The 27,557-nt window shown below is 41.1% G+C and overlaps 2 protein-coding genes across 3 annotated transcripts; one reads left to right on the forward strand and one right to left on the reverse strand.

Annotated features, from left to right (window-relative positions):
- Positions 1 to 888: 888 nt before the first annotated feature.
- Positions 889 to 7,280, reverse strand: RAD51AP1 (RAD51 associated protein 1). Of its 2 annotated transcripts, XM_018918646.3 has the most exons (8): positions 7,174 to 7,278; positions 5,154 to 5,203; positions 4,781 to 4,907; positions 4,052 to 4,161; positions 3,655 to 3,729; positions 3,086 to 3,235; positions 2,300 to 2,446; positions 889 to 1,411 (listed from the first exon to the last, which is right to left on the reverse strand). In XM_018918646.3, the coding sequence occupies exons 1-8, from the start codon at positions 7,191 to 7,193 to the stop codon at positions 1,284 to 1,286; spliced, it is 807 nt and encodes a 268-aa protein (XP_018774191.2). In that variant the 5' UTR covers positions 7,194 to 7,278; the 3' UTR covers positions 889 to 1,283. The 2 variants fall into 2 exon arrangements, with proteins under 2 accessions (XP_018774191.2, XP_050843447.1); XM_050987490.1 differs by lacking the exon at positions 3,655 to 3,729 and having other exon boundaries at positions 7,174 to 7,280.
- C1AH12orf4 (chromosome 1A C12orf4 homolog) lies at positions 7,220 to 27,557 on the forward strand. Its single transcript, XM_018918645.3, has 14 exons — positions 7,220 to 7,353; positions 8,548 to 8,742; positions 9,008 to 9,153; positions 10,231 to 10,412; positions 11,813 to 11,912; positions 11,993 to 12,114; positions 13,703 to 13,809; positions 15,323 to 15,520; positions 17,051 to 17,179; positions 18,217 to 18,285; positions 19,773 to 19,975; positions 24,963 to 25,020; positions 26,243 to 26,310; positions 27,299 to 27,557. Exons 2-14 carry the CDS (start codon positions 8,565 to 8,567, stop codon positions 27,389 to 27,391), a joined length of 1,653 nt encoding a protein of 550 aa, XP_018774190.1. The 5' UTR covers positions 7,220 to 7,353; positions 8,548 to 8,564; the 3' UTR covers positions 27,392 to 27,557.

The following is a 27,557-nucleotide window of genomic DNA, read 5'->3' on the forward strand; positions in this document are numbered from 1 at the left end:
GCCCCTCTGCACCACTCTGCTGAGCCCCCCTGCAGGGCTGCATCCAGCCCTGGGCCCAGCACAGGAAGGACAGGGAGCTGCTGGAGCCAGGCCAAAGCAAGGACACCAAGGGGATCAGAGGGATGGAGCAGCTCTGCTGGGAGGAAAGGCTGAGGGAATTGGGATTGTTCAGCCTGGAGAAGGCTTTGGGGCGACCTCATTGTGCCCTTCCAGTGCCTGAAGGCAGCCCTCAGGAAAGATGGAGAGAGACTCTTGACAAGGACCTGGAGTGACAGGACAAGGAGGCAATGGCTTCACACTGACACAGGGTAGGTTTAGATTGGATATGAGGAAAAAATTGTTCCCTGTGACGGTGCTGAGGCCCTGGCACAGGTTGCCCAGAGAAGCTGTGGCTGCCCCTGGATCCCTGGAAGTGTCCAAGGCCAGGCTAGATGAAACTCCGAGGAACCTGGGATAGTGGAAAGTGCCCCTGCCCATGGTGGGGTTTGGAACTGGATGATCTTTAAGGTGCCTTCCAAACCCAGCCATTCCATGATTCTATTATATTCCTTTGTTAATGCAACTGCCTGAGTCACGGGTAATACATGGAGAAATGGATCTGCTGCCATCCACTGTAATCAGTAGGCTTAGATAGGAAATTACAGACACTGTGGATTAGTAAAAGCTCAGTTTCATTAATCAGTAGCAATCACTTCACTACTTTACAAAAACCCTACCTTAGCATGGTATCATGATCCTCAATGAAGCCCCAGAAGCTCCAAGGAAATTCCTCATTGTCTGAGCCTGACTAATGCTGCTGACTTCCAGTAAAAGCAAATACAGGCAAAAATATCTGCCAGACTGCAACCAACATTTTAAGTGACCTTCAAAATTAATACATTCATGGAATACAATTAGACATTATAAAGTATTTTATTTTAGTTTTTTTTTAAAAATACAACATTCTAAAAAACATTTCCCTATCATCATACTGCCGTAGTGCTGTCTAGACTATGTTAATACCAAGACTTAGGTATTAAAGAATTAAAATTATCACAAACATCTCTGAATATAATACATCAAAAAGCTGGCGACCAGATGTCACTTTGATTAAACAACATAAGTATTCAGTAGCACTTAAAAGATGCCTAGCAATTTGCAGAATAAAAACTCATCCTAACATCAGACGCATCCATAATAAGAGTCCTCCAAAATGGATGATCCCAGGATGCTGCCCACCCTCTGTTTATCAGCAAAACCCTTTCCACAGTCTTTTCCTCTGTGTGGCACTTTGTCACTGACCATTAACTGCTGGTAGCACTTGGATGGAGAGGTTTGACTCTTGCCAGTCTGGAGAGGCCAAGTCTTAGGCAGTGAGTAGGTGATTTAACAGGAACACATTTCGCAGAGGCATTACTGCTTCCTGACGGAGCTGGAGATAATTTTAAAATAAAAAGAAGGTATTAGAAGTTTAAAAGGGGAAAAAAAGTATCATATTACTGCTGTCTTCTAATAGTTTTCCTATAATGAAAGCAGGACAAAAGAAGCATTCTGAAGAGTGCAAAAAGGTCCAAACCACAAAGGCACATGGAAATCACTCACCAGGGATTCCTCCCTCTGGGAGCTAGTGCAGCAGGAATGGTGCACATGTTAATTACCCAGTCACATACTGCAGCAACACTGGGCAACTGTTCCCAGTGTCTTAGGCATTTTCAGGCACTCCACAGAGAAATACTGAACACAACTCCAATGGGGACACGAGGACTTGAGAGAGAGGAGCCAAACAGAAAGAACCACGTACAGAAATATAGAGTAAATATGAAGAAAAATCCTGAATCAGGAGGCAGCAGCAGCATGCTCAAAAACCTTGAGAATATGAAGCTTTTAAGCATTTGCTTTATTAGAGCAGCTAAAATACTCCAGCATTTTTTTAATATTCTTTGTTTAGAATAGATAATAACTTAGCACACACCAGAAATAAAGAAAGCTCTAAATAAGAGAGAAGTGGACATGGAAAGGATCTTTTGATTAAGGTCTGATCCACAGTTTGGAAAACATTTTGTAAGCCCCATGCAGATAAAGCAGTTAAGGATAATGCTGCAAAAGAAACATAGATATAGCACTTCTTCCTTTCTCTCTTTTTTGTTTTAAATCTGTCCAAAGAAAGTCTCCATAAAATGTATATAAAGGGTAGGAATTTTTTCTTGGAATAACTTCCTTTTTTGTTTGGTTTTTGTTTTTTTTTTTTTTTTTGAGAGAGAGATTGCTAAAAGCTAAAGTCAGCTCATGTATGTATCTATAGATGCAGCCTGACCCATACCTGGCGGTGTCCATTTCGGCTTTTTATTTCTGACAGGACTTGATGCATGTAGAGGCCTCCCAGATGCTTCCAAGGGACTGGACATCACCTTCTGCCTTGGCTCAGAGTTGTCTTCCATTATCCAGGAAAGAGAAACTATAGGCGATGCTGGGATGGAAAAGAATTACTTTAGAAAGATGTTTTTTAGCAGAGAAATGATCACTTAAGATGAGGGACCACTGCACAGCAGAAATAATGAGAATGGTAGTAGACTGTCCCATCTTGAAGCAGTAAATATTTACACAGACACCTTGCCTGTTAGAGAATGACAGAGACATGGATGCAGCTTGCTCTTCCAAAAGATGACAGTCACAGGAAGGAAAGAAGGGAGGCTACTTGCTTTTTAAAATAAGCTTAAAGAAAGCCAACAGTGAAAGCTCCAACACCTGATACTACTCCAGAGTCACTGTTTTGACACAGACCCCAGAAAACAACTGCAAAAATTAACAAAGGATCTTTAAAGAGATGAAACTTTCCTGGACAAGGAGGCAGAAGGAATTTCTCCTGACACACAAATGCAGAGAAGCAGTGACATTTTGCTGGTCTGGGAGCAAATAATCTCCAGTGTGTAAATTTAGCATTAAAGTGCAAATGAGATGTCATGACTATGAGGAGATAATGCTTCAGTAAGGGGGGAGTAAGGGAAAATGCAGTCAAAGAAGCACGAATTTCACTAAAAATCCAAACTAAATGTATTGCATCACATCTAAAGCACATGTAAGGAGAGGGTTTTGGTGGAGAGCTTACTGGGTACAGACTCTGGCTCAGAATCAGGATCATGGGCTCTGTCATCACTGTCAACCACCAGTGACTTATGATGTGCTGAAACTTTGGTTGCTGCTGTCCTTTGTCTCCCATCCTGCTCAGGTGCATCATCATCCATAACCTGATTGAGACCTACAAAACAGAAAGTGATTCAATCAGCTCAAATTCACAGTAAATCTATTTTCTTCCTCTACAATAATTTGGTATCTGAGTGCCCAGAATTCATTTTGGTGATATGAAGTTACACTGTTCAGAAATATATCACTGATGCCTGTTTTCACGTGCTTCTCATTTTATTTTCTCATTGTCAAATGCAATCAAGATTTATCTGTAATCAGGCAAACAAAACAAAGACCAAAAATTCACCAATCCACAGTTTGCTCATTTTCAGACTAGGGCCAAATTCTTAATGGAAGAATTTACATATCCTTCAACCTTTATTTAAGATAAAGACCCTTTTTTCCACATAACCAAAAAAAGAAACCAATGGAAACAAAGAAGATATAAGGTGCTTAAAAGTTTTTTGTAAAAAGAGTGTGAGAACAACTGACCTAAAAGTTCACTGTCTACAATGCAGTTGGAAAAAGGGGGTCTCCTCTGTGTATTTTCTGATTCAATATTCTTACCTGTTTTAAGATCCAGGGAAAACAAATGAAAAATATTATACAAAAACACATAAAAAAGTAAAAATAGCAAAAAATTAAAATAGCTGAAGTTTTTATCTGTCTCTAATCCAAGTATATATTTGGAAAATCTTATAGAAGAGTTACTTCCCTCACAGAAAAAAAACCCAAAAACCTAAGAAAACAGGCAATACCTAGAAACTCTCTCTTGCCATGACATCTTGAAATAAAATATAATTTTCAATCTACTTCAGTGTAAAATAAATTCCAATGTTCAAATTCACTGCATATAAATAAAGAGTGTTGCATGAAACTGTAAAGTAACCTTGTTCTTCTGAATTTTGCACTTTTGGGGGATCTGCAGATTTTTCTTTGACAGATAAGGCTAAGGCAACTTCCAAATCTCTTTTATAAAGTTTCTCATCCAAGGATAACCTAGGGAAAAAATGACAACATGTTAAATAATAAAACAATTACACGAGTGTTATAGAACTATTTCTTGCTCAGTGAACGCTTTAAAATTCAGGTACTTGCGAAGAGAGTAATATTTCAATACATTTTTATAGCATATTTTGATACAAATATTACATTTTAAAATTATTTAGAAAAAACACACACTAACTTTTAAAGCACTCTATACTTTAAACCATTATGATTGTAAAACAGTGTATGTGTGCAGATATATACATATATATAAAAATATGAACTATTAACTGGCATTACTACGGGAAAAAAAATGGATAGCCTTTGCTTGAAATACGACACCAAAATGTAATATTTAAACACAACTCTACCAATAAAAATTAGATTTCTCTTTTTCATTGACACTGACAAAATCAAACATTTCTTTATATTTGTCCTGTTTAGGAGTCCCTAAGAAATTCAGAATTTTTAGAGTTATTTGAAGGTGCATTAATACAGCTCAAAATCTTGATTACAGTCATGTATTACTTGCTTGTTCTCAGCTGCTTAAAACTCTAGGGGAAAAGAAACCAAACCCAAATATTCTTATTGAACTCCAGTTTTACACAGAGTTGACCACAACATTTCTTACCTCTTACTAAGTGTCTGTGCCTGTGATGGAGTCACTTCTTTGGGCTTTTTGGACTTCTCTTTTTTCTCCTTCTTTGATTCTTTGAGCTGTGTTCTGGACTTTTTGCTTGAAGGTGCAAAGTCTTCATCTGTTGGAAAACAGCAACAAGCTCTCATGAGTTTTCCTATATTCTTAAATTTCTTCATTTTCATTGCACACTGAAAATCTATCAAGATAACTTTTTCTGGAAATTAATCCTATTTTAAAAGAACACAACAACTGCACTATCCTTAAAAGTATTTAAAATGAAAATTCAACAGACTCTCTTTTATATGTACTTTTATGTAAGAGGCAATGACTTCAAATTCTGGATGTACAAGAACATCCCACTTACCATCATCTTCCAAATCCCCAAACTGAGAATAATCAACAATTTTCTTGTTCCTGTGGCAAAAAAAAAATATACATATACATTATCAATCCCTTCTGACAGAGCATCTTGATTTGGTAACATGTTTGGGTAGATCATGTTTTACAAGGAAAAAAAAGCAATACATGTTCAGGTGTCCCAGAATCATGGATTATCCTTGAGTTGGAAGGGACAAAATCACAGAATCATGGATTATCCTTGAGTTGGAAGGGACTCACAAGGATCATTCAGTCCAGCCCCTGGCCCTACTCAGGACACCCCAATAGTTCTACCCTGTGCATCCCTAAGAGCACTGTCCCAACACTTCTGGAGCTCTGGCAGCCTTGGGGCCATGACCATTCCCTGTTCCAGCGCTCCATCACCATCCTCTAGGGAAAGAGCCTTTTCCTGATATCCACCCAAAAACCCTCCCCTGGCAAAACTCCAGATGTTCCCTGGGCACAGAGAGAAGAGATAAATCTACAACCAATGCAACTGTACAGAATGGCTCATTAGGAATAGCTTGTAGATTTTTTTTAAAGACTCCACACCCTCTCTGGACAATCTGTTCAGAGCTCAGTCACTGCACAGACAGAAGTTCTGCCTCCTGCCCAGGTGGAACCTCCTGGTCTCAGTCCCTGCCCGTTCCTCTGGTGCCATTGCTGGGCCCCTAGAGCAGAGCCTGGGCCCTGCTCAGAGCCCTCCCTGCAGACAGGGACACACAGGGCTGAGGGCCCCTCTCAGCTGGGGCTCCTCTCGAGGCTGGACAGCCCCAGCTCCCTCAGCCTTTCCCTGCCAGAGATGCTCCAGGCCCTAAATCATCTCTGCAGCCTCCACTGACCCCAATCCAGGAATTCCCTGTCCCTGCTGTGCTGAGGAGCCCAGGACTGGACACAGCACTGCAGATGTGCCTCCCAGGGCTGGCCAGAGGGGCAGGATCACTCCCTGACCTGCTGGCAATGCTCTTCCCAGTGCACCCCAGGATTCCATTGGCTTTCTTGTCCCCCAGGGCACTGCTGACTCATGGACAGCCTGTTGTCCACCAGGACCCCAGGTCCTTCTCAGCAGAGCTGCTGGCCAGCAGGTCACCCCCAGCTGGTGCTGATACACAGGGCTATTCCTTCCAATGTGCAGAATACTGCACTTGCCTTTGTTGAATTTTAGATACTTCTCTGCCCACCTCTGCAACCTGTCCAGGTCCCTCTGAGGGGGTGCACTGCACTCTGGGGTATCAGCCACTCCTCCCAGCTTTGTGTCATCTGTGAACTGCTGACGGGACATCAAACCCTTCTTCCAAATCATAGATGAGCAATTTACACAATACTGAGCCCAGTATTACCCCACCCACAGGGCTGCATCCAGCCCTGGGCCCAGCACAGGAAGGACAGGGAGCTGCTGGAGCCAGGCCAGAGCAGGGACACCAAGGGGATCAGAGGGATGGAGCAGCCCTGCTGGGAGGAAAGGCTGAGGGAATTGGGATTGTTCAGCCTGGAGAGGAGAAGGCTTTGGGGCGACCTCAGTGTGCCCTTCCAGTGCCTGAAGGAAACCTACAGGAAAGATGCAGAGAGTCTTGACAAGGACCTAGAGTGACAGGACAAGGGGCAATGGCTTCCCACTGACAGAAGGGAGGTTCAGATTGTATATGAGGAAAAAATTGTTCCCTGTAAGAACTAGTGAGGCAGAAGTTGCCCAGAGAAGCTGTGGGTGCTCCATCCCTGGCAGTGTCCAAGGCCAAGCGGGATGAGGCTTGGAGCAACCTGGGATAGTGGAAAGTGTCCCTGCCCATGGCAGGGGAGTTGGAACTGGATCATCTTTAAGGTCCCTTCCAACCCAAACCATTCTACAGAACCCCGGGAGACACCACTAATGCCAGGCCTCCAACTCAGCTCTGTGCCACTGACCAGACCACTCACGACCGCTGGTGGAAAGGGAGACCACCCTGAAATCCCCCAGAGTTCCCGAGGGGATCGGGCCAGCCCCTAGTCCCTCAGCCCCGCACACGCACCTCCTGGCCGGCCGCGCCATCCCCGCCGCCGCCGGCACCGCTTGGCGCCTTGGCCACAGGCGCAGCGCCGAAAGTGCCGCTGCGGATGCGCAGCTGCGATGACGGGAGCGGGGAGGCGGAACATCCCAGCTCCCCCTTCCCCGCGGCCCGGTTAACCCACGGCTTCCCGCCCGGAGCCAGGTGAGCCGCGACGGACCGGGCCAGGCCGGGAGGCTCCCGGTGCCGGCGGGCACTGCCGCTTCCACCGGAGGGAATGCGGGCACCGGGAGCTGCCCGCGGCGGGGAGGGGGCGGATGGGCTCCCGCAGGCCGTGTCCTGCCGGTTTGAGCCTGCGATTTCAGGTCCCCTTTGGAACAGGGGGTTGTCCCCCGCTCCTTCTCTGTCAGCTGCTTCCCCACCTCCTCGCTGCATCGGGGAGCAGCAGAAAGAGCGTGGTCGGGTTTGCGTTTCCCAGGATTTCCCTTTGAATCCCACTCCCAGACAGGCCGGGACACCGCCTCGCATCAATATTGGTTGTCCTGAGATGGTTTTGAAACTGACTTGTTTCGTCTGTGTCTAACACATGTGTTTGTTCACAGTAGAACCCACCCCCAAAAAAGAAACCGAAAACAAAACCAAAAAAAACCACCGAACCCTAAACCTGTGAATTCTGCTGTTGCATTTTTTATTTTTATTGTTATTTCTTTTCCTCGGGGTGTGGTTTTTAGCACTGGGGAGGGTTCGGGTGAATCAATGTGTCCATCTTTGTTGGTGAGGTTAAAAACAGAAGCATGTGAATGAGCAGAGGAACCCTGTGAAGGGTATAAACACCAGCACAGTTATCTCAGCCTGTATTTTCACTCTACACAGCCCTCTTGCATCTCTTTTGGCTTATTTTTAATCCAGGTTACAGAAAGACAAAATCAGCTCTTTCTAAAAATCGTTGCAAACATCTGCTCCCCCACTCCCCAGGCCTTGCACCTGCAGAAAGGAGGAAATAGAATCTCTGTGCACTCTGCACGATTTCAGCTTTTGAGGCATCCATGACAGAAGTCAGGGTGTTTTGGTTAATTTTCTATTTATCAGGATTCCCATCTGCCCTGCTTCTGCTTTTAAGTCAGGAGATTTTATGTTGTAATTTTTAAGAGCAATTGCCCAAGTTTATATATTGACACACTCAAATACATTTTAGAAGCATTTGATATTTTGGAAACTGGTATTTATGCTTCAGTTCCAGATGCATGTATTTGGAAGTCAAAACTGAGTATCTATGAAAATTTGGGGGGTTAAGTATTTTTGGCTGTTAATTATTAGCAAAGCCATGTCTTTTCATTGCCATCTTTTACTTCTGAGTTTACAAAAATGTAATTCTTGTTATTTTCATTTCTGTTGCAGGAAACAAATTCAGGAGGATGAAGCCTAATAAAGGAAAGACTTTAACTAGAGAGAGAGACTATGTGTACAAATTTAGTGCTGGAAATGAACATTTGGTGCTTACTGTGCCTCTCAAATTCCCTGTGCAAGAGAATATCAGTCATTTGCATGGACGTCTGATGGTTCTGCACAACCTGCCATGCTTTATAGAAAATGGTATGAACTGATTTCTTAAATTAACCTCATGTATCCTTGTCCACAAGTATATTACAGCTTGCTCTAAAAAACCAGAAGAACAGTGTTTTACTGGAACAGTGTTTACAAAATCAGTTTTTAAACAGCAGAACATCAGAGAAAATTACTGTCAGTGCTAGCAAGTGCTAGCAAGGAAAAGGTTTTCAGGTGAAAAATTTTACTTACAGATTTCCTGGGTGATTGTTGATGTGTTCTGTTGATGGACCATTTCTTCTTGTTGTAATAGACCTGAAGCAATCTCTTAGTAAATTTGTAGAAGAGGAAACCATTAAAGATTATGACAGAGAAGCTGAAGTGGCTCTGGAAGCAGTGAAATCAGGAAAAGTAGACATCAACCAGCTGGCAGATATTTGGGCTAAAGCTTATAAAGAGGTAAGATTAAGGCTGGAAAGTTAATATTAAAGGCTTGCTTTGTGAGAGTATGTGTGTGTGTGCAATCACAGTTGTGAGGATGAAATACTACACTAAAATTCACTGCAATTCTTGCAGTTTTTTCTTTTTATCTGGAAATGAGCATCAAGTCTTCATTCTACAAGTTCTTAGGTTTTTCTTAAATTTAATAGAGTAGAAAGACAGAAAATGGAGAGGCAAAATATGGAAGTTTGTTCATTCAACAGTTGATATTTCAACAAATACAGGCATAAGGCTCATAGTGGCTTAGAATTAAAGCAAGAAGTAATGAAGGGACACTCCTATCCTAAATCTCAGTAACAGCAATTAAGGCTAGAAGGAGAAAGTGTATAGTTGAGAGAGACTGCAATTCATTTTTTTGGGTCATATTATTTAGGAAGAATGAGGCTTTAGTTGGAATAATGTCTCCAGTTTCACATGGGATCTTAAAAATAGTGGAGTGCAAAAGAACTGGAGGAGTCCTAGTGAAAAGAAGAAATTAATGACAAAACCTGCAGTATTTAAAGAAAAGTTTATAGGAATGAATTTGCTTCTCATGAAATACAGAAAAATGTGAAAAATTCCATTAAAAGTTTGCAAAACTGGCATTCTTGGGCTGTTCTTTGTTCAATAAAAATAGCCTTTCTTAAATCAGTATTGTTGATGGAATTCTTAGTGACATCAGCAGTTAGTCATCCTCACTAGCAAAGCATTTTTGTTTGCACAGCTGGTGTTCTGGGCCTTATCTAAAATTCATCAGGTGCAAATATTATTGTGGATATTGCTGTTCTTTCTGAGCTGGTGTTGTGTGAAAATTGGTAATTCATTACTGTAGTCCAAGCCTTAATGATTCTGACTTTAGTTGTTTTGAAAGATAAAGAATGGGAGAGGAGAAAATTGAAAGCTAAAGTAGAATGCCAGGAAGCTTAAATTAGGGAAGATAATTTATGTATGGTACAGTTGTGTGTGGACCCCCAGGGTTTTACTCCACCTTCATGAGGGATCTTTATATGTCCTAAGAGGTATCTTATCCTTTAAAATCTCTTACCTTTTCTGTAGACAACATTAGAACATGCCAAACCTGAAGAAACCAGCTGGGATGAAGATTTTGCAGATGTTTATCATGATCTGATCCATTCTCCAGCTTCTGAAATGCTGTTAAACCTGGAACACAATTATTTTGTTAGCATTTCAGAATTAATAAGTGAGAGGGATGTGGAGCTGAAAAAGCTACGTGAAAGGTATTACTTTTTTTTATTATTTAGGTTCTCCTTTCTCTTATTAGATAGGGGTACATGCTACTGGGTGTATAAACTCATAAGACAACGTGTGTAGCTTGTATTTGTCTGTGTAAACCCAAAGTCAGACAACACTCAGCTGGCACAAGAGTATTTAGAGCAAGGGGGAATGGCTTCAAACTGAAAGAGTGAAAATTTAGATTGGATATTAGGAAAAAATTCTTTACTCAGGGTGAGGTGAGGCCCTGGCACAGGTTGCCCAGAGAAGCTGTGGCTGCCTCATCGCTAGAGGTGTCCAAGGCCAGGTTGGATGGGGCTCTCAGCAAACTGGTTTGGTGGAAGATGTCCCTGCCCATGCAGGGGTTGGAATGAAATGAACATTCATGTCGTTTCCAGCCCAAACCATTCCATGATTCTATGATGTTATTAGGGTGGCCTTCTACTATTTTCAGTGACAGAGGAGAATATAAGTTTTGATTTCCAGAAAGTGTCGAGTTTGTGTAGGCACACAATTTGTAGTAATTGGGAGTGGGGCTGTGACCAGCCTCATCCACAGTGAGCTACAGCTGTGAAAAGCAGGTGACCAGCATTATTGAAGGTAAAGGAGTGCCCAGGTGTGCTGGCCAATCACAAAAGGGACACACAGGTGCAATGCACGTAAGGTGAGGAGTGTAAAAGGTTGGGCTGAAGAACGAGACAAGATGTTTGTCTGCACTTTCTGAAGTGATGTTGCTCTGTGTGGGTTGAAGCTTTCTGAAATGGCATGGTGTCACTCTGTGTATCTTGGTTGTCTCAACTGTGACATATGCTGTGACAAGTTTGAGTCTGGAGTTCTGGAATAAGCTTGCATAGCTGCAGGTGACTACTTTATCCACAAGAGGGAACACGTTGAGTGTGGATTTTTCTTTTTGTGTCAAAGTAATTCTAGTAGTTCTGAGTAGCAATATTCCTCTTGAGCTGTGTGTGTTTAAGCTCACATTAGACAATGCATAATCAGTTCGTGCTATGGTTTCTTCTGGACCGAATTGTAAGTATTTCTAGTTTGGTTGTCAATGTTTGCAATGTGTTTGCAAATCTTTTTGCTGCTGTTGCCTCTTCTCAAGTATGCATACAGAAGAAAGTGCAGTATTGTTGTAGAGCTCAGGTGTAATGTAGCTGTGAATTAACTCTTTTGGAATTTATCACATATCCCAGGCTGTCCCAAATGAGGGTAAATGATGTTCTGTTTACACAGGAGCTGACTTGTGTCCCTGACCTGTAAAGCCAGTTTGTTTTGTGGATTTTCATTGCTATATCTGTGACTGTGCATTCTGTCAGTAACAACCAACCAAGTTTGTTGTTGTATCACAGTAAAGGGTGGTCTGCTGCCAGTCTTCTGAATTCTGTGTTCGCTTCCCTTTCAGGCAAGGAGCTGAAATGGATAAGGTGATGCAGGAGCTTGGGAAGTCACTGACTGACCAGGATGTGAATTCCTTAGCAGCTCAGCATTTTGAGTCTCAGCAGGTAACTAGAATATGCCATGCACATAATCACCTTAAAAAGAACACCCACACCACTCAAATTATCACTGCTCTCCTTGTCAGGATTTGGAGAACAAATGGACCAATGAATTAAAACAGACTACTGCTATCCAGAAGCAGGAATATCAGGAGTGGGTGATAAAGCTTCATCAAGACCTAAAGAATCCCAACAACAGCTCAGTCAGGTATTTAATTCTTCTGTGATGCTTTATTTCAGCTGAAATAGTTCAAAGGATTTGCATTTACATAATATTTTAAATAGGATACTATAGTCCTATTTATTATGATATGATAATATGTATAAATAATTTGCTTAGGATAATCAAAGGCAAATAGACCATCATAAAGAAATATGTATAATTTCAGGAGTTTCTTCATTTTGTAATGTTACAACATCTCTGTACCAGAAAGTGTTGTAATGCACTAAAGTGCAGCTTGACATGAGTGGAATTTCCTCCTATTTTGCTTTCCTCTCCTATATCTGTCTTTAACACTGTTTCACAAAGCTTTCTATTACCACCCAAGCATGTTCTGGAGAATAATGGTACTTTAAAAAAATGGTAACAATGGTTTGAATTAACAAGCCTCTTTTCTCTTTCTGTATGTATGTCACTGGACAGCTAAAAAATGGAATTTTTTAGTGTGACTGCTTATGGAGGGAGTTGAATGAGAAGCTTTCCTCTGTTTGAGGAAATGGCAGGGAAATTAGAATTTGTAAATTGGGCAGGATCCTTATTCTTTATCACTAAGACATTGCTGCTTGGCAGTTGAAATCAGTAAAATTGCTTGCAAGTTTATAAGAGATTTTTGGAGGTGAGGCACTTTGAAAACAGAAACTTCTCACTAATGCAGAGACAAGTTGGATGCTGTTCTTTCATGTATTAGGAACTGTCACCGACATAGTTTATGAAAAATCCTTTACTTAGGAATTTTCCTCTCCTGAGAGCTGAGAAGCCTCAGGAACAAGCTGTAAACAATTCTTATCTGCTGCTGTGGAATGCAACGGGGAGAAATCTGTGATTGGCCCTGTCAGACTGTTTGCAATTAAGAGCCTATCACAATTCACCTGTTCGGCCCGTCTCGGGCTGAGAAGACTTCAGTTTACACATTTCTATTCTTAGCTTAGCTTTGTAGTGAAATCCTTCTCTTTATTCTTTTAGTATAGTTTTTATATCTTATATATCATATCATAATAAATCAAGCCTTCTGATGCATGGAGTCAACTGTCTCATCTCTTCCCTCATCCTGGGACCCCAGAAAACCCTGTAACAAGGAACAGTATTTGTTGTATCACCACCAGACTGTTGAATTTAGGGAAAATATTAAAACTGATATCTGAACTGTTTCCTGCTAGTTTGAACACTGTTGAACATTTGATAAAGTGGTTTTTTATCTCCTGTTTTGTGTGGGAAGAAATGCTCTATTTAATAACTTCATACATAGGTTTTTGCTGCTGTAAATAGGTTGAAGACTTTTTGTTTTCCTTTTAATGCTACATTCTTACTATGTTATAACTAGGTATTGGGACTTATTTTTAATTCTCAGTCTTGGAATGCTTTAGAAATGGGCCAAGTAATGTAAATCTAACAGTGAATTTCCTCTTCCTGCTGCCAGGAATGCAAAGGTAAAACCTCACGAATGGAGGTCATGCTCATAGGTTTGATCTCCTGGTTTCCACTGACCAGCTGAGAAAACTTGGTATAACTTTCCCAAAGTTGTTGGTCTTGAATAAAAATTAGGATTAACTTTTTGGTGCTTTTCTTATTATTTTAGTGATGAAATTAAAGTTCAGCCCAGCCAGCTGAGGGAATCTGTGGAAGGAAATGGGAGAATCTATGAAGAGCAAAGGCTGTTAGAAGAAAGCTTTACTATTCATTTAGGTAAGTGGAATAAACCCAAGTAAAGCTGGTAATAAGTAATGTATCCAAGGCATTTATTATTTACATTATTTAACTCTCAATGTGTATAATCCATAGCTTGGAGTTTGTTTCTGTTCTTTACATGTGTAAAAGAACAGCATAAACTGTATCATGCAATGTCTGAAATGGTTGGAAATCTTAATGGAAAACATCCTAGGAGCAAATTTTCACCCATTCTGTTTGGGTGACTCATGTGGAAAAGCACAGCAACAGCAAAACATACTGCCTAAAAATGAAAATTCAACTTTTCTTACATTTGGTAAGAAAATGTGTTTACGAAATTTACTTCCCACGATTAGTTGACAGTGGAATAGGTACTTGCAATTTGTGTTTTTGTTTGTTCAGTAGAGTCTTCTTGAGCTGTTTTGACCATGTCACATTGTGCCAGAGTGGTTTAGGTCACTTAAAAAATCACCAGCAAAGGTATCAGCCTGAGGAGGTCTGATACAAATTTGCAAAAGAGCAAAAACATCCAAAGGGAAGGTTCACTTTTTTACTATATAGCTAAAACACAGAGGAAAATCGGTTTATAACCAAATCTAAAATGGTTTAGGCAGAGATGGTTAGCAGCAGTCCTTCCCAGAATCACAAATTTAGGAAGTTGCAAGCTCTGAGAGGTATCTCTGTCCTAGGGAGATGCTAGTGAAGCCTGCTGTGGTGCGGGAAAGCTCCAAGGACATCCCATAGGACCATGGGGTCACAAGATGATTGCCTTGAGTCATTTGGAAAATGTTCATCCTCAGGTTGAATTGCTGGAGTTTCCAAAACTCCAGCAGCAATGGTGCTGTTTCCCTTGGGCCATGGGTCAGGTAGGGGATGTTTCCAGACTGTGAGGGGCTCACTGATGATCCCTTCCTCTCCATGCAGCTCCCACTTCAGCCATGCAGCAGTTCCTGGGATGGCCCAGGGGTGCCTCAGTACCCAGCTCATTGCACAAATGCTAAGGCTTAGCAGGAGCTCCTGAGCTTGTGGAGTGGTTCTGGGGAGGCTGGGGAAAGATACACCACCACTACCACACATCAGTATTTCATCCCTAGCCCTGCAGTACTCCTCAGGAAGAACTGCTTCACAGAAAGGGTTGGAAGGGTCTGCCCAGGGAGGTTTGGAGTCCCCATCCCTAGAGGTGTCCAAGGAACATGGTGCTCAGTGGGCTGATGACATGGTGGGGATTGGGCACAGGTTGGACTTGATTTTGAAAGTCTGTTCCAAGCTTAATTCTGTGATTCTGCAGTGGGAGCAAGGCTCATTTCAGGCACAGACGAGCCTCACTTTGTGAAAACACTGTGTTTTTATTGCTACTTTGTGAATTGCTGGTGTGCCTGTAAAACTGAATGTGTGGTTGAAAACTTCCTCTGGGTGTTACTGCTTACAGCTCCCTTCCAGATTTTTAGGGAAGCATTTTGTGCCCTTGCATTTCAATCTGAGTCCTGAGTTTAGACTTCCACTGGGATTGAGGCACATGTGCTCTGTGCAGGAGCTCAGCTGAAGACCATGCACAACCTGAGGCTGCTGAGAGCTGATATGTTGGATTTCTGCAAACACAAGCGCAATCACCGCAGTGGGGTGAAGCTGCACAGGCTTCAGACTGCCATGTCCCTCTACTCAACTTCCCTCTGTGGCCTGGTGTTACTGGTGGATAACAGGATCAGCTCATACAGTGGAATCAAAAGAGGTGAGCTTGCTAATGGGAGGTATCATATCAGGGAAAATGAATAAAATAAATTAGAACAAAATCTGGCTGCCTTTCTCACAGAGAAATATTCTTTGTAAAATTAAAATTCAGTGGAGGGCACTCATGCTTTGCATATGGTATGGCAAAAGGGTTACAAAAATGCAAAAGAGATGTGGATGAGGATGGGGGATAATGTGCTGTTATCTCTCTTCCCTACATTTTGTGTCTAACAAACAATATTGAAGAGGACCATTCAATATTGGTTTAGACAAATTTATTATAGGAGTTTCCAACTCTTTAATACCAGATTATCACACTGAACCCTATTTGCAAAAATGAAAAAGAAATAAGCCCAGATTTTGAAGTGTTAGGTAAATATAAAAAAATACCATGACCTTTTGATACTGTGAATTCTGTTAAAAATAAACAATAGGAATATGACTTCCCTACTTCTGAAAAGTTTGATTAATAGCAATTTGAAGTGCATGTCTTTTGATTAAGTGGGCACTATGATGGTGTTTTCTATCAAGGTTAACCAAAGAAACTTCTGTCTATTCCTGGTTGACTTTCCCACTTCTGTCTTGAAGTTTAATACCAAAACACTTGCAGGCACACAGTTTGTGGTAATTGGGAGTGGGGCTGTGGCTGAGCCTCATCCCCAATGGCCTATAGCTGTGCAGGACAGGTGAAGAGTATTGAAGGTAATGGGACATGGAGTGCTCAGGTGTGCTGACCAATCATCAGAGGGAACAGAGGGCACACGGGTGCAATGCATGAACCATGGGGGTATAGAAGGTTGGACTGAAGAACAAGAAGGGAGGATGCTTGAAGCCTTCTGAAGTGATCTGGTGTTACTCTGTATGGGCTGATGCTTAAAGAATTTGGAAAGTGTATGGTGGTAATCTGATGGCTGTCTCAACTGTGACATATATGCTGCTACAAATACACTTGGAATGTCTTTTTTTGACTATTACTTGTCATTATTCTTGTATGCCATAGAAAAAAAAAATGCACAGTAGTGCTTGATATTTTTTGGAAACAGTTGGAATCAGGCTTGTACCAAGAAGGGGAGGGAAGTGTACCAGAAAAAACTGCAGTTGCATTTGTTGATTGCTGTTGATGGTTTCCAAGTAGTTTAATTGTCAAGTATTATTTTGTACTTATACTTATTTTGCAGGTACTTTTTTAACTGTTTAATATTTAAATGAATAATAAAAGGAGAGTGTCTGGCTTTATGTTAAATTTTAGGTGATGAGAGAAGACAAATTTAAATAATGCCATTAAACACAAAATGGCATCTTGTAGCCACCAACTAGATCCTGTAGCCACAGTAGAGGGCAAAGTATGGGACCATGTCACAATCTGTCAAATATAATCCTCAATAAATTTTGGAAGAGGAGTCTAATAGGGCTTTATCTGCTTTTGGAGAGTTTGCCTTTATAGCTGGTTTTACTTGATCAGTAGAGTAGAATTACATAAGGTTACTGAGCACAACCTCAGGACAGCATTTCAATCTTATTTTTTTCCTAGATTTCGCAACCGTTTGCCAAGAATGCACGGATTTCCATTTTCCTGGAATCCAAGAACAACTTGAAATTGTCCAGAAGGTTGTACTTAAGGCCAGAGCACAGCGTAGCAGCAAGACAAAAAGACACCACGGTCAGTGACAACCAAAATTACCCTCCTTGAAATAGAACAGTGGTCAGAGGGATGTTTGTGGGCAGGGCAGAGTTGATGCCACTCTTCTGCAGTTATTTCATCTGTAAAATTGAATGTTTGGGTTCATCAAGAAACTGTGAAATTCACAGAGAATGTGATGTTTGGGTGGTGTCTTTGCTGCTCCTTTAAAATGAATCAACATATAAGTCACATTTTAACAGCATGGGAAATGCATCAGGCTATTTTGCTTTCCTAAATTGCCTGTAGCCGCACAAACTTTATCTGTCTTTGCCTTTTTATTGCAATTTACATTGAAGCCTTTAAAAGTTGCAGAAAAAGGAGTTTACTACTTTTTCTCCCTTTCTTTAAAGTGAATGCTGAAAGCCAAATAAGAAATTGATTAAATGTGTATTTAGCTTTCTTGTGCTAGCCAAAGCTTTGGGAATGGTTTTCCTTACATTGTGTTTGCAAATTGCTGGGAAATGCTCTGACCACGTGGTGTTTAGGCAGTGCAGTTGTACATAATGTAATTTTGTTTTCCCTCCAAAGAGCTACTTATGTGATTTAAATGCATCCAGAACATGAACAAATATGAGTACACAGAAAAACAAGCTCCCTTGAGAACCTGCATATTGCTGCACCTCAAGGGAAATGGTGGAAGCTGATTTATGTAAATCTTTTAGGAACAAATTTGTTTTAATTTATTCCATTATTGAGAGAGTAATAGCAAGATACTATGTGGTTGTGGGGGCAACTTTGAAAGTTTCATGTTATGTGTGAGAATATTGTTTGCTGTTGTCCAAATGAAGAAATATCATGGGATGGTAAGTAAGAAGGGCAGGGATTTGAGGTAGGATTCAGTTTGGGGTGTGTTGAAGACAGCAAAAACTCTTCTACCCATCCCCCTTGCAGTTTGGGGACTTTATGGTAACTTCATGGTCAAAATTCAAGCCAGATATCAGTACATGAACCTTTTCATGCCCAAGTGTAATTAATAGAGGATATGATTAATATTTGTTCTGTATGTTCATACACAGAAAACAAAATCAGTGGGAATGAAGATAAATTAAAGAATATCGAACGAAACCAGTCAAACATTTTGCCAGGTGAGTTGTGTGGCATAGACCCCCTCTTCCTGAAGCAAGTTGTGTTTTATACATCCACGTTTTTAGCTCTAAAGTCAGAACATAGATTATAAACTGAACCCAAGCTGACCTCAATCAGAGAAGAAGGATGTTCCTGTGGCTGAGGCGGAGAACTGGGTGTCAGGACATCTGGTTTCTATTCCCAGCTTTGCCACTGCATCATATGGTGTGGGGCGAATCACTTCTCTTTGCCTAAAATTTCCTTTTGGAATTTGAGGGTGGAAAAAAAAAAAGAACTCTGAGCATCTTAGGGGAAAGGTGAAACTTCAATACTAGAAGCTAATTTTATTTTTGAAAATGGCTATATGTATATTACTGCTGTGGTACAGAAAAGCAGTTTTGAGTGGATTTTTTAACTTTCAGAAATCCCTCTCTCAGGGGAAGTATCTTCTGTGTGTATTGTGAAGTTTAGTAAGGAAAGCTGCTGTGGAATTTGAAGATGAATATGCAGTTGAAGGGGGGGAGGAGTTAAGTCCATACAACCCATGGTTGAGTGAGAGCTTATTAAAATTGATTTCATGACTGTCTTAAATATTTTTAGTGGGAGTGGATTATAAATCAACTTGGATCAGGTAAATCCAGGTGTCTTGTAGCAGTGAGCTGTGTTACTGCTTGTAGATGGTCACTGCTGGGGATTCCTGCCTCCTTTGCAGTCATCCAGAAGGAGTACAGACCCATTCTGCAGCTGTTCCAGTTCAAAGAAAGGATCTTAACTTCAGTGGCCAGTGGGAGTAGATTTGAAGGAAGATGTTTATTTGTTGACTGAAACAGTGGGGGCATTGCACACCTGCTTTTCCCTTGACTGTACTGTGGACTTTAGATCTCCAGTGCAAAGGAACAAAGGAGAGACCTGGATTTCACTGCTTCTCACCTTTAATAAATGAATACTAAGTCTAAAAATACCCCCAACAAGATGTCTTGGTTCCTTTTTTCAAACAACTCTGTAACTCACCTTCCCACTACTCTGAATTATTTTAAATTCTAATGGTCACTGATCCCTTTGTGTTCCAGTGCCATATCTCAGTTGTTACATTACCCACTATCTTTTTCCACAGGCTCTGTGCATCCTTTATTTGAGCCCATCCTTTTTTGGCCTTTCCGCTTCCTACATCTGTCTGCAATTCCATGCTTGCATTGTGTATTTTGAGTATTGCACCTCCTCTGAGTTTGTTTTTCTGTTTTGTGCTATATAGAGATCATATCCTGTACTGGCACTGTTATGTCTTATTACACCATGTGGCCATGATGCCAGTGGAACCCATCAAAGCAGGGGAGAGTGTGGGATGGATGTAAAACAGTGACAGTCCAAGAGATTTTAGATCTCCTGCGTACATCCTCATCTCTGCTGTATACTTGTATTTGCCTTTTATCTTTCTTACACTGCCAAACAATTGGATTTCAGATCACTACCATGACTTCTTACCTTCCTGGTTTGCCTTACTGTGCAGGAGAGTTCTACATCACACGGCACTCAAACCTCTCAGAAATCCACGTTGCCTTTCACCTGTGTGTGGATGACAATGTCAGGTCTGTGAACGTGACCGCCCGGGACCCGGCCATCATGGGGCTCAGGAACATCCTCAAGGTCTGCTGCACGCACGACATCACCACCATCAGCATTCCCCTCCTGCTGGTGCATGAAATGTCAGAAGTAAGTAAATAGAAGCATTTGGGCTGATTTTATATCCTTGGATTTTTTCCAAAGGGTGTGTTTCATGCCGATTTAAGCCAAATGGGATGGTTTTTCTCACTCACAGGCCTCTGCCACACCACATGGTACTTATATCTACATGGTGACGCAAATTAAGGAGCTAGACCAATTAAAAACATCTCAGCCAGCTGAATTACTCAGTTTTTATTCCCATCCCTCCTTTTGGACAGTTCACTTCCTAGATCCATCTCGCTGGAGTGGTACAAGTATTAATAGAAAATGGCACTACATTACTGGAAGCTCTTGCTTAGGAACTCTACCTTCTGCAGTAGTGATACCAGATCCCCCCTCTTTTAATTATCATTATCTGTAAACATTAAAACTAAGTTTTGGGAGCAGCAGGACTGGCAAAGCTTGGCTTAGAGTTCTGTAAATCTAAACACTACCTTTACCTTCTGTAAATCTTCTACCACCTTGTCCCTACGCAGGAGCAACCAAATTTCACATTCACTTTGAACTGTCTCCTCCTTCACTGCCTAACTTCTGTCCCTGTTTCCTCTCTAAGTCCCCTCTAATACTGGCTGGGCCAGAGGCAGTATATTGCTGATGCTCTTTGTGTTCTTACTTCCTGTCCTGAGTTTTGTATTTTCTCCTGTAGTAGGACTCTGCTGTAAGGCTTGTCTCTCAATCAGCTGTAACATTTCTCACTGCACAGCAACTTAAAACTATTGGCAGCTTCTTTTCTCTGTCACACCTGGCTCACAGAGAAGAAAAGGGGTGGGAAGGCAGGCAGTACAGCCATATGCCTCCTATCCTGAAGAGCTGGAAAGTCTGTAAACCTAAAGAAATGAGAAAAGAAGATAATTCTGCCATCCATACAAGGATATCAGTAATAATTACAGTCTGTTGGAGAGGTTTCTTTTTTAAATAACCCTCTGATTTTTTACTTTTAGATTCAATATTGCCTTTCCTTTGTGGAAAGTGGCTGACTCACAGCAAGATAAATGCTCACCAGTGGATTACCTTTAACAGTGACAGGTTATATAGTAGAATTTACTGGAACACAGAGTAGTAGTCACCCTTTTTTGCAGGATTAGGGTCTATTATCATGAAAAGCAAGCAATGAAAAAGGTAAAAAGAAACAATAATGACGCTTCTAAAGGATGTATTTCCATACATAAAAGTAGACTTTTAGGAACAGATTAGATTATTTATGAAACTTTTCATCTATTGTACTGAGACCTTTCTTTGGGCACAAATGCAAGTTATCAACATGCAGGACAGGAGCCTGGGTCTCTCATGCGACCCAGCTGCTGTGTTTCAGAAATTTATTAAATATATTGACCTTTTACTTAATCAAAGTGCCACCTGATTATGTTCTTCTGGTTTTTGTTTCCTTTACACCTGTTTGGTTTTAGCTTCTGTTTGCATATCTGTATTTTAAACTACAAATAAAGCACATGATCAGTTGTTCAACACACCTTGAGATGTGTGAAACTGAAGAATTACCTTCTTGTCTAGTACTGGATTCTTAAAAGGTCCTGGTAAAACAATTTACCTTTTGCATTAAGCTGTTAAGTCTTAGCGGAGTTAGCAGAAGGTGATCTGGATGGTAACTTTGTGTTAAGGCACAAGTGCTTTGTATGACTTGCATTAGCAGCTTGCTTATTACAGTGTTTGGCAGCTGCCTGACCTGGTTTGAAACACACAAATCTGTAACTCCTTGTTGAGGGAAAAGTGAGTAATGACAGATTTCTGAAAGTTACCCTGAACTCGGTGCCTTTGGCAGCCGCAGTTCTGACTCTGCATTTACCACCCACAGAAGAACATTTTTGTGAGGTGGTTAACCAGGAGCCCAGCTGCAGAGATGTTTCCATGCTTCCTTGGGACAGGCATTCATTACCAGTGTTCTCTGTGCTTTTTCCAAAGGTTTTCTCCTAATGTAGAGGGAAGAGTGGTGTTTATAGCCTCACAAAAGTAATTTCAGTATCACAGACTGCTTTGGGTTGGAGGAGACCTTAAGCTCATCCTGTCCCATCGCCTGCCATGAGTAGGGACACCTTCCACTCTCCCAGGTTGTTCCAAACCTCATCCAAACTTTCCTGGAAAACTTCGAAGGATGGAGCAGCCACAGCTTCTCAGGGCAACCTGTGCCAGGGCCCCATCACCCTCCAATCTAAACCTGCTCTCTGTCAGTTTGACTGTATGATCTCAGTGAAGCCATTAGATTTCATTGTTATTTCTATGAAAAAAAAAAAAAATTCTGTTTTGCTTTGTTTTTCTTATGGCAAGAACAACCAAAACAGATCTCTCTGGTCTGATCATTAAATTAAATGAAGGAAGGAAACTGGATTTGATTCCTGAGAAAGGCAAAAGCAGGCAAGTTTGATTTCAGGCCAAGAGAGGTGTTACTGATCACTGGAATCTGCTATAAACTGGGGAATGAAATGGCTCTAGCAGCCAGGCATTGCTAAAAATGCCAGAGCTGGCACTCTCCCTTGGTAGTTTCAACATTGCTGTTGTCCACATAGCAACAGTGACAAGAATGTGACTCTTCACTGATCTCAGTGCAGTTTCTTTATTACCATTAATTAAGACAAAATTGGTTTTTAAAAAAATAGAAATGAAAGGAGTGTAAGCTGTGTAACAAATATTTATGAACATGGTTTATGTCCATAGAGTGGTTACAGATAGGTGTATTGACCTCAAGTGTTTCTCATCTGAGTTTCCTGCCTTTAAATTTATATCAGCTCATCTGGTGTTTAGGATTTGGACTGATGCACTGTGAGTTAAACACCTTGCTAATTAGTACTGATATTACCCACTGAAGTTTAGTTTGAAATATTTTTCTACATGATTTTTGTGGACTTTACTGTTTTACTTCCTTGATTATGACATGTTTTTGTGAATGCCCAAGCCCTAAGCAGCCCCATGTAGTGAGCCTGTCATAAATTAAATGAAAATAAATCAAAAGGATTGCAGCATACCTTTCTCACTGTGAAAATATGTGAAAGACCAGTGAAGCTGGTCTCTCCTCCCCCCCTTTTTTTTCTAAATGAGTCAAAGAAATCTTAATTTGACAAAATGATTGCATCTTAAAAGGGGTTGAAGTGTCTCTGCTAGTGAAAAACACCCAAAGTTCCAGGTGGGTTTTTTTAACTTTATTGAATGCTGTTTTCCAAAACTCCCTCTAAGAGGTTGGCTGCTTGGTTTTTCGCTTTCTTATGTCCTTCTCTGTATTTTGCATTGTTGCTTAGCTGAGCCTCCATTTCCACACCACAGAAAACTCCTGGTGATGTGGTGAATTCATGAGAACTTTGGTGTGTGAAGATGGATTAGAATTGAATCACTGCTATGTCATTTTCTGTTCTTCTGGCTTGCATGGAGCAACATTCTGTTATTTCCCTGGATGCCCGCAAAATTTAATCTCTCTGTTCCTTTAAAATAGTCCAGGGAATGGTGTCATATCCTGCTGTGTTGATCAGTCTGTTAAGGGTCACTTCCCATCACTGATTGCTCAAGGTGCTCCTGAGAGAGAATGTTCTTAGTTACTTGTTTCTTACTAAGCCAAAGCAGTGATCAAAACCAGCTTGTGACAGAAAGCACACATGGGCAGATGAATTATGGTAAACACAAAGTGTTGCTTCCAGAGTGCTTGAAAATTAAAGTCAAAAAGCAACCACAACAAAAGTACAAACCCAAACTTGTCCAGCACTATTTTGTCTGATTAATGTGGTGTATACACTAAAAGCAGCATGTAGGGATGCAGTGATTTATATAATGAAAGGTTTAAGAAAAGATATTTCAAACTTACCCAGTTTTTAACATACATTGTATTTTGGGGGGGGGGGTCGTCGCAGGAGATCCTCCCACCTGAGGAGGAACTTTGGCTTTCAGTACTTGTTTAATGAAGCCACATATTCAGTTTATCAGTTGTGTTATCACTGAGTGTTCTTAGATAACCTTGCCTCTCAAATAACTTTCTTTAATCCCGAAATTAAGCTTTCTGATAACAACAGATTGCACTGTATGTTTGACATTGCAAAATAGAGACTGACTTTAGTGAATAGAAAAATATGTAAAGCTTAAGTTTGAAAAGGTACATGGAATGATAAATCAGTTTCCACATCTATATTCCTGTATTCAGAGTAGGAGGTGCACATCTTCATGTTGAAGATTACAACAGAAACAAACAGATATTGTTTTCTTCTTCCTGAGAAGTGTTTGCAGTGAGTCATTCTGCCTCTGATGGAGTTACATCATCGTGGTGTAATTGGCTTTTTGGCATACAGCCAAACATGTTTCATGAACTTTAATCTTAAATTATTTAGCCCAGTGCTTGTACCCATATCTTAAACCACTGTGGTTTTCATGTCATGTTTTGCTATTTAAGTCTAGGTAAGGATTTGGTGGCTGTTGCTGTCTGAAACTCCTTCATCAGATGCAGATGATTTGTTTGTTCTCACTCTTACCATAAATGTGTCTTAAGGAGGAAGGGCTTCTTCCAGTTCCAGTATTAGAGAGAAGGTTTTACTGAATGTTGTGGGTATGCCAAGAAATATTAAACAAAATCAAGAACAGTTAAAAGTCATCATTGTGCTTTTAAGATGTGGTCAGGACCCTGCCTTTGATTTGCTGAAGCATGAACCTGATAATTATCAGTTGAATATTAGACTTTTTCTGGAGCTCCACAGGGGAATTGAACAGCCCAGTTTCCAGTGGGTTTGACAGCATTTTTATTCAACACCTCTGTTTGAAAATGTTTAATACTGTTCTGACACTGGCTTTCCTAGCAATAAGGAGTGGTGGTGCTTTTTTGGTCACCTGTAAGGTGTGTACAACTGCCTAGAATGTTCTGAAAACCAGGTTCTAAATCGTGCTTGAAAATTATGTTCTAGGGCAAAAAATGTATTGCTTTTAATAATTTCCCTGCTATTCTTGCTGGTTGGATTTGTGGGCCATTGAGGCTTTTTATTTTTTCATTTAGGAGATGACCATTCCATGGTGCCTGAAGAGGGCAGAGCTTGTGTTCAAGTGCGTCAAAGGTAGGGGAGTGGAGCCCCAGTGGGATCTGGGTAGCCAGTCCAGAGCAGGAACATGAACTCATTAAAGGGCTGGAGCTCTGCTGGGAGGAAAGGCTGAGGGAATTGGGATTGGTCAGCCTGGAGAAGAGAAGGCTTTGGGGTGACCTCATTGTGGCTCTCCAGTGCCTGAAGGGAGCCTACAGGAAAGATGGAGAGAAACTCAGGGACCTGGAGTGACAGGACAAGGGAGAATGGCTTCACACTGTGATAGCAGGTTTAGGTTGGATATTAGGAAAAAATAGTCCTCATGACTCAGCCTGGGTTTCTGTCTTTCCAAGAGGTGTTTTTACTTTTGGCTTTTTTTTTTCTGCTGCAATTAAGTGGTTGACCAAATCACTTTGTTTCAACCACCTGCTTGAAGAACCTCTTCCTATTGTAATTGACCTTTAGTAGTTCATATCATCCACTTCTATTTACCAAGTATTTTTCTGAGTGTCCTTATTTGCCATGAGAGGATTCCTGTGGCTTTTGGTAGTTCATTACTTGAGCAATAAATGAGTGCTGAGCTTTTCCCCTATAGCATCATAGAATTGTTTGGGTTGGAAGGCACCTTAAAGATTTCAAACCCCTGTCATGGGCAGGGACACCTCCCACTATCCCAGGTTGCTCAGAGCCCCATCCAGCCTGGCCTTGGACACTGCCAGGGCTGGAGCAGCCACAGCTTCCCTGGGCACCCTGTGCCAGGGTCTCACTGCCCGCACAGGGAACAATTTCTTCCTGATACCTGATCTAAATCTCTTCTCTGTCAGTGTGAAGGCGTTTCCCCTTGTCCTGTCACTCCGGGCCCTTGTCAAGAGTCTCTCTCCATCTTTGCTGTGGGCTGCCTTCAGGCGCTGGGAGGGCACAGTGAGGTCACCTCTGTTTCTCAGTGAAAGAAAGTCATGGAAAGAACTCCTGACACACTTGGAGGGTTTGGAGAAACCCTCACTTCTGCTGTGTTATCACTGTGCTGCACAGAAGGACTGATAATTCTTTCCTCAGTGTAGGTATTCTGCGGAACTCATCATTACATTTTTCTACATGGCAATCATTCAGATTGCCCAAGTCTGATTTAAAGGCAGTTGAGGACATCCCTAATTCAGGCAGTTGACACCCTACTTGTGTGTGAAAGTTCCCTCACTGCCTGTAACTGCTGGGGAGTGTTTCACAGGTAATTCAGGCAGTGTCAATGCTGGTTTTTTAGGTTTCATGATGGAAATGGCCTCGTGGGATGGAGGGATTTCTCGGACTGTACAATTCCTGGTACCACAGGTAGGTGAAACCAAAGTCATATCCAATCTAGGAGACTGCTGGTAAGAAGTCACATGTCAGCAGATCCAGCTGTGATTTTTTTTTTTTTTTTCTCTTGCCTGCCCCCTTTGGGTTTAAATTAATCTATCTGGTTTTGTTTCTTTGCCTATAGAAGAGGAGTAAGGGTGGGTTTATATTTTGGAATACCCAGTAGTATTTTCTGAGAGGATGCTAACATTTCAAACTGGGAGATTCACCTTTACAAATAGTGAATGTGTCACCTTTGAAAAAGGTACTTTTTTTTCTGTTAATTACTTAATTACATATTTGTGTTAATTACTCTGGTGGGCTAACCTTGTGTTACATGACTTGTTTGTTAGTCATATTGTCTAACAATATGGAAATTTCTGCAATGCAGAAAGTTCAGTCATGCTTTCACACAAAAAATAATTACTCCAGGTATTTGAAATTAGTTCTGGTTTAGATTTGAAATTATTTATTTCTGAAATTTTGAGTTCTAGCTGATCTTCAGAAACAGGAAGATATCCAAAGATGGCCAGCATGAGGTTTGTTCTAAAAACCAGTAAAAGTAGAGTTAATGACAGGAAAGGAGTAACATTTATTTCTTGCCAAACTAGAAAGCTGCTGAGCAAGGAGGAAGCCACAAATAAATTCCAAATTTGAAGCTAGTCTTGAAATGAAGAGAGCAGGAGTCCTGTAGATAACAAGCAGCACTGTCCTGCTTATGTTTGGCAGAAGTAGTGAATCCCTGGAACAAGAAATCTGCAGGAAATGGTTATGTGGGTATGTCACATAAATATACAGCCAGTATTTTAGGTCAGTCTTTTAATTGAATTCAGTCAGATTATAACGCAATTTGAAAATTTTGTTGGCTTCTGAACAGCAGCAATTCTCTTAAATACCAAGAAACAAAGTTGAGAGAGACTTAATTCTTCCAAACTACAAAAAGACAAAGCTTACCTGTGTGTTGTGTTTTTTTATTTCCCAGACAATTTCAGAGGAAATGTTTTATCAGCTGAGTAACATGCTGCCACAGATCTTCAGAGTATCGTCCACACTGACTCTGACTTCCAAGCACTGATTTCTGTGGGGCACTAACCTGTATCCTATTGACAGAGGATGAGATTTAGGAGATTCTGCACTAGGATGTCTCTTTCCTGTGGACTCATGACCCCAAAGTGGCATTTGTTGCAATTTCAAGAATTGTGTTGAAATAAAAGATATATGGTGTCTGTTCTTGGCTGGTA

This window comes from Serinus canaria, chromosome 1A, assembly GCF_022539315.1.
Source record: "Serinus canaria isolate serCan28SL12 chromosome 1A, serCan2020, whole genome shotgun sequence".
In the NCBI taxonomy this organism is placed as follows: Eukaryota; Metazoa; Chordata; class Aves; order Passeriformes; family Fringillidae; genus Serinus; species Serinus canaria.